This window comes from Ammodytes marinus (genome assembly GCF_949987685.1).
Source record: "Ammodytes marinus genome assembly, chromosome: 1".
NCBI lineage: Eukaryota > Metazoa > Chordata > Actinopteri > Uranoscopiformes > Ammodytidae > Ammodytes > Ammodytes marinus.
Genome location: NC_137230.1, coordinates 38,882,304 through 38,889,803, shown reverse-complemented (window position 1 = coordinate 38,889,803; position 7,500 = coordinate 38,882,304). Strand labels below are relative to the sequence as shown.

Here is a 7,500-nt window from a genome sequence, read left to right as displayed (position 1 = left end):
CCAAAGCGCTTTACATTTCTTACCACATTCACCCATTCATACACACACTCACACACCGATAGCAGTAGCTGCCATGCAAGGCGCTCTCTGAACCATCGGGAGCAATGTGGGGTTCAGTGTCTCTTTGCCCAGGGACACTTCGACATGTGACGGGGAGACGGGGGATCGAACCTCCGACCCTGCACTCCAGAGGCGATCTCCCTACCCACTTCGCCACTTCCGACCTAATTAAGTCAGCAAACAAATAAGTTCTATATTGGACCAGCCAAGCTAACATATCTACACCACACTATATAATGAACCTATTTCACATCGACTTTCTTGAATAAACGTAATCTCAAATCATGATAAAACGGATTATAAAAAAAACATTAATTTTATTTTCAATTTCATCGAGCTCACAAAAGTTACACTGTATATTCTCCTGGCTGGTGCCCACCCACTGGCCTGATTCAATGTGTAGAGGGAGAATTAAAGCCCATATCTCACTGGGCTGCGACTGTTTGCGACAAGTTGGAGACTGCATTCAGAGGGAGTCTCTAAACTGTCTCCAAACGTTCGCGGAGGTCTCAATTTCCTCGCATGAGTCGCAGAGCCGCGCAGTCCTGTCGCATGAATTTTGAACATGTTCAAAACAAGTGTGCGACAAATCTAGTCTCAAAATAGTCTCAGAGTCGTCGCATGTGTCTCAAACGCGTTGCAAACCCTTCTCAATTTAGTTTCTGCGAGTCAGAAAGTGCGAGAAGTGTGAGACAACTTTGCGAGGGTTTGGCGATATATGAAACTAAATTGTGACTGATTTGAGACAAAAATGAGACTGACATTCCGTTCGTGCGAGAAAGTTTAGTTTTCACTTCTCAAAGATCCATGTGTTACTGTGTGTTTCAAGGCGTAGGACATTTGCGATTTCATATATAACGGTTTACTGTATGTTATCCTAGGCATATGGCAAGTAGTGCAATGAAAGATATTTTTTAAATGCAGATAAATTGAATAATAAAAAATAATAATTAAAAATATTAACAATGAATATTTAGATAAATAAAAATAATAATAAAAAATATGTAGATAATTAAAAAATAGGGGAGAACGGGGTAAGTAGGCACACATTTTACTCTAGTGAGAATTGCTCATCACTTAAACATCTTTCAATAGTCATTCCTACATTAAATTGAAGCTTAAGGTGTTGGCTTGAAATGTGTACCCCTCACTTTTTCTATCTTATTGTAATAAAGAAGAAATTAATCATCAAAGACACCCTTACACATTGTGACAACCAACCCCATCAAGGGGTCGGTTGTCAAACACTATGGGGTTGTTTGTCACAATGTTATCTTAATGGGAATAATCTTAAAAAGAAGGCAAGAAAGTAGAACTAAATTTGAAAGTTGAATTGCATTGTCAAGTTGACAAATAGGCCTACATAACTTACTGTAGCCTTGGCAGCTGGTCTAGTTTGGGATGCACTGGGTTGTTTTGATTTTGTTGCCCTTTTTTCTTTTGCATACTAGCTGCCTTTTCCTGCTCTATTCTTTCCTTCTCTGGGGTGTCAGTGAGGATACAGCTTGACAATTTCTTTCGTTATTGGGTTCCTTTTCTGGCTGCAGCCTTGAGATAACATGTGACAACCAACCCCCCAAAAAATGTGACGACCAACCCCAACTTGAATTTCTTGCTAGCATCAAGGCCAACAACCATCTGACAACTAATTAGCTTGCTAACCACAATCTAAACTATAGTTTACCCTTCACACTTTGTATGGGTAACAAGTGTTTTGTTATAAACCCATTGTGTAAAAGCCTAGAAGAAAAATACTGAGGAGCTAAATATTTTCAATTTGACATGAAAAACACAAACAGTCGTCTCACCTCAAATTCAGCAGTCTAACTCCAAGGAAGACTACGTAGGTGACCTCTGATCCCAATTCTGGATATTTACACACCAACATTTCACAGACAGCGCCTTCTGGTTCCGAGATGTAACGATTGTGACAACCAACCCGTGTGACAAATTACCCCGTTCTCCCATAATAATAATTAAAAATTTTAAAAAATTAAATCTATATGTGTGTGTGTGTGTCTAGGCGTATGGCTGGGCGCTGCTGGGCATGCGTCACCTTGCCTGTGTCAGTATGGAGGACTGTTCTCTGCCTGGGAAATGCTGCGCTGTGATTGGTTCACTGGAGGACTTCCAGACGCAGCACCCCCCCATTGCCGAGCAGCTGTTCCAGGAGATGAGGGCTGAAGCTGGGGAGCTGAGAGGGGAGCGGGGCCTTCAGCAGTGGAGCTTTGCCTGGAACAAATGTCAGGTAAAGAGAAGACACACTCAGACACACACACACACACACACACACACACACAGACAGCCAGACAGACACACACACACACACACACACACACACACAGACTCACACACACACACACACACACACACAGACTCACACACACACACACACACACACACACACACACACACACACAGTAACATGTCTCTCTCTTCAGGAAACCAAGAAGATGTTTGAGAGGAAGATGGACGCCGCTCGCCGAACACGAGACTCCGCCCACAGACAGCGCTCTGACTCCTCCCACTCCCTCAGGTAGAAATGACTTATTATATTATATTATATAATATTATATTATATTATATTATATTATAATTTACTTTATTTATTTATTTATTTATTTATTTATTATATTATAATTTTATTTATTTATTTATTTATTATATTATAATTTAATTTATTTATTTATTTATTATATTATAATTTAATTTATTTATTTATTTATTATATTATATAATAATTTACTTTATTTATTATATTATAATTTACTTTATTATATATATATATAAAATGTTATGACTGTGGACCTTTACTGCAGGTAATCCCCTCTCTCTCTCTCTCTCTCTCTCTCTCTCTGTCTCCCCATTTCAACTCTGTACTGTCTAATAAAGCTTGAAAATGACAAAAAAATAATCTTAAAAAAAAAATCAATATTCAGATGTCTTATTTGTCCAATTTCCTTCTGGACGTTATTTAAAGTAAATAATAATAATGATAATAATAATGGATTGGATTTATACAGCGCTTTTAATCCCACTCAAAGCTCTTTACAGGGTTCCAGGTTCCATTCATTCACACACAGTCATAAAAGATATATGTAACTTTTATTTATATATACTAGTGCAGTGCCCGTAGGAAGCAGGTAAACAAAGAAATATATAAGACAGTACATTTGGCTGCTATCAGTGATGGCTAATTTTACACTGTTAAAGGTTATTATCAGTCAGTTACTTTGTAGAAGTTGGCTGTAGAGTAGGGCGACATTCCTTAGTGTATTGTGTAAAGATAACCACAAACTAATTCCATGTGTTTTGTTAAGTGAAATGAAACAGAAAATGTGTTAATTAATTAAGTGTTGAATCCTAAAGAAGATATAATACTTCTACAACTTCAAAATGAAGGATGAAGGATGAACACCTTCGTGCTGTGTTTAAGCAATATCCGGAAGCTCATGCCGATCTGACCAAAACTCAGAGAGATATGCGAGCCACAGACACACAGACAGACGTTTCTTGCTTTATAGATAGATATATGATTGTGTGAATCTAATTTACAAGTTTGTTTTGTTTCCCTCTCTAAGCTCCTCCTCCCGTCGGTCGTTATGGGCGGGGCAACATGACACAGAGGACACGCCCCCATCGCCTGTCACTCCACTGCTCAGGGTCAGTACTGTGTGTGTGTGTGTGTGTGTGTGTGTGTGTGTGTGTGTGTGTGTGTGTGTGTGTGTGTGTGTGTGTGTGTGTGTGTGTGTGTGTGTGTGTGTGTGTGACTGTGTGTGTCTGTGTGTGTGTGTCTGTGTGTGTGTGTGTGTGTGTGTGTGTGTGTGTGTGTGTGTGTGTCTGTGTATGTGTGTCTTTGTGTGTGTGTGTGTTTGTGTGACTGTGTGTGTGTGTCTTTGTGTCTGTGTGTGTGTGTGTGTGTGTGTGTGTGTGTGTGTGTGTGTGTGTGTGTGTGTGTGTGTGTGTGTGTGTGTGTGTGAGTGAGTGATTCTGGAGAACGCTTGTTGTCAAAATCACTTTTTGTCTAAATCAGTGAATATCTCCTCATGATCCACTACCTGTCTGTACTGTGTGTGCTGAAATATAATTGCAGCGTTAATACACAGCCTAGGCTCTGTAAACTGGCATGTTGATACAGTGAGCCTGGGCTGTGTATGGATAGATAGATAGATAGATAGACAGACAGACAGACAAACAGACAGACAGACAGACAGACAGACAGACAGACAGACAGACAGACAGACAGACAGACAGAGAGAGAGACAGATAGATAGATAGATAGATAGATAGATAGATAGAGAGAGAGAGAGAGAGAGAGATAGATAGATAGATAGATAGATAGATAGATAGATAGATAGATAGATAGATAGATAGATAGATAGATAGATAGATAGATAGATAGAGAGATAGAGAGATAGATAGAGAGATAGATAGATAGATAGATAGATAGATAGGCAGACACAGACAGATACTTTTAAACAGTCAGTAAAAATACAATAACATCTCCTGACCATTAAAACGAACTCTGCCCTTCTCTCTATTACAGCGTTTGTTCCACGGGAGTTTCTCAGACTCTCCGTCAGACTCAAGACGACAGCAGCTGAGGAAGACCCAAAGCTTCGACTGCCCCCCCACTCCGTTCGACTGCCCCCCCACTCCGTTCGACTGCCCCCCCACTCCGTTCGACTGCCCCCCCACTGCGTTCGACTGCCCCCCCACTGCGTTCGACTGCCCCCCGACACCTGGCACTAAGGTGGGTCACACTGACGCTTTTACACTGGTGTGTTTTATCATATTTTACATTCGGCGACTGTGTCTCAGTTGGTAGAGCTGGTCGGCCGATGATCAAAGGGTTGGAGGTTCGATCCCCGCCCTGCCACCTGTGTCATGGTTGTTGGGTCCTTGGGCAAGACACTTCACCCACCTTGCCTCGTGTGAATGTCGATAGTTAGCCTGCTGCTATCGGTGTATGAATGTGTGTGTGAATGGTAACGTGGGAAAGGAAAACAGGTCTCCCTTGAAAAAGAGTCTTCGGTCTCAATGGGATTTACCTGTAGAAATAAAGGTTAAAAAGAAATTTGCTTTTCTAATGTCTATTCTTAATCTTGATGTATTTCTTGCCCCTGTAAAGCACTCTGAGTGGTCTTGTTGCCCCTGTAAAGCACTCTGAGTGGTCTTGTTGCCCCTGTAAAGCACTCTGAGTGGTCTTGTTGCCCCTGTAAAGCACTCTGAGTGGCCTTGTTGCCCCTGTAAAGCACTCTGAGTGGTCTTGTTGTCCTGTAAAGCACTCTGAGTGGTCTTGTTGTCCTGTAAAGCACTCTGAGTGGTCTTGTTGCCCCTGTAAAGCACTCTGAGTGGTCTTGTTGCCCCTGTAAAGCACTCTGAGTGGTCTTGTTGCCCCTGTAAAGCACTCTGAGTGGCCTTGTTGTCCTGTAAAGCACTCTGAGTGGTCTTGTTGCCCCTGTAAAGCACTCTGAGTGGTCTTGTTGTCCTGTAAAGCACTCTGAGTGGTCTTGTTGCCCCTGTAAAGCACTCTGAGTGGTCTTGTTGCCCCTGTAAAGCACTCTGAGTGGTCTTGTTGCCCCTGTAAAGCACTCTGAGTGGTCTTGTTGCCCCTGTAAAGCACTCTGAGTGGCCTTGTTGTCCTGTAAAGCACTCTGAGTGGTCTTGTTGCCCCTGTAAAGCACTCTGAGTGGTCTTGTTGCCCCTGTAAAGCACTCTGAGTGGCCTTGTTGTCCTGTAAAGCACTCTGAGTGGTCTTGTTGCCCCTGTAAAGCACTCTGAGTGGTCTTGTTGCCCCTGTAAAGCACTCTGAGTGGCCTTGTTGTCCTGTAAAGCACTCTGAGTGGTCTTGTTGCCCCTGTAAAGCACTCTGAGTGGTCTTGTTGCCCCTGTAAAGCACTCTGAGTGGCCTTGTGTCTGAATTGTGCTATAGAGATAAATCTGCTTTACACTGCAGATGAATAGGGGAACATATTTAAAGTGTCTACGAGGAACTTTTAAATATATATTTCTTTTAAACGAATAAGGAAACAAAAACTTAAACTTAAACTTAAACTTAATACACGTCTTAAAAATCACAGCAACCGGTCAACGCGTGAGACGACAGTCAAATACCGCCCCCTGCTGGGAAAAACTCAATACTGCACTTTGATACACATCATGGACTTCTGATAACCTGTCTGTCTGTGTGTGTGTGTGTGTGTCTGTGTGTGTGTCTCTCTCTCTCGCTGCCTGTCTGTCCATGTGTGTGTGTGTGTGTGTGTATGTGTGTCTGTCTGTCTGTCCGTGTATGTGTGTGTGTGTGTCTCTCTCTCTCTCTGCCTGTCTGTCCATGTGTGTGTGTCTGTCTGTCTGTCCGTGTGTGTGTGTGTGTGTCTCTCTCTCTCTCTCTGCCTGTCTGTCCATGTGTGTGTCTGTCTGTCTGTCTGTCTGTCTGTCTGTCTGTCTGTCTGTCTGTGTGTCTCCAGGGTTTTGAGTGCCCTCCCACCCCTGATGCAATGCGTATCCCGTGTCCGCGTGCCCTGAGTGAGCCTGTGAGACGAGGAAATACAGGTGTGTACTTTTAAATTTTTTTTTATTCAATATTTACACCAGCATATATGTATTCCTTAACAACATAGTCTTTTAAAGGTGCAGTGTGTAATATGACATCATCAAGAAAGTTCTACAAAGTTCTAGAATGCAACGCTCCCTGGGTAACCCCACCCCTTTAGAATAATAACAGAAGCTACAGTGGCCTTCAAGGACAAGAACAATTCTAAATTCTAAACAATGCACCTGATGACATTCCAACTATGACACTTTCAAGATGGCGGCACTAGGCCTTGGTCCAAAATATGCAGAAATATGGACATATATGAGACCCTTTCTAAGGAAAAAAATAATAATTCTAAAAAAAATGTTTCAGCTATTATGCACTAAATTAAATGTACTTATGGATATTATAATTACTTTCTACAAAATCTTCTATCTCGATCTCGATCTCAAAAAACAAGTAAAAGGCAGTTACACTTTAAAAACCTAATTTTCTTTTCTTCCGTAAAAAGGATTTTATTTTTTTCCATAATTACATAATTTTTCCTCGTCCAGGCGTTTTCATCCGCGGTCTAGAGGTGAGCAGTGCGGAGGCTGTTTCCCCCAGAACGGGCTCTCATCCCTGGGTAGGGCAGAGACGGAGCTGCCCTGGAACCCCCCTCAGCTCCAGCTCCCCCATAGCACAGCCACGCCCACGGGGGAGGTCGGTTCATGGGATATATTCTATAAAATACTTTATTGATAGATTTATTAAAAAGCTAAAAATGTGTAAGTAAAGTGTTTTGTAAAAATAAAATTAAAAATCTCTCTCTCTCTCTCTGTCTCTCTCTCTGTCAATCCCCCCTGTGTGTGTGTGTGTGTGTGTGTGTGTGTGTGTGTGTTTCTTTCTCCCTCTCTCTCTCC

The 7,500-nt window shown here is 41.9% G+C and overlaps 1 protein-coding gene across 1 annotated transcript in view; it reads left to right on the top strand.

The window, feature by feature from the left end:
* Positions 1-7,500, top strand: part of LOC307253415 (uncharacterized protein) — a 78,325-nt gene that overhangs the window by 59,446 nt on the left and 11,379 nt on the right. Inside the window, exons 14-19 of the mRNA XM_080031450.1 lie at positions 2,084-2,308; positions 2,502-2,596; positions 3,642-3,723; positions 4,607-4,813; positions 6,531-6,615; positions 7,153-7,300. Coding sequence (XP_079887576.1) covers positions 2,084-2,308; positions 2,502-2,596; positions 3,642-3,723; positions 4,607-4,813; positions 6,531-6,615; positions 7,153-7,300 — 842 coding nt within the window. The remainder of the gene's footprint in view (positions 1-2,083; positions 2,309-2,501; positions 2,597-3,641; positions 3,724-4,606; positions 4,814-6,530; positions 6,616-7,152; positions 7,301-7,500) is intronic.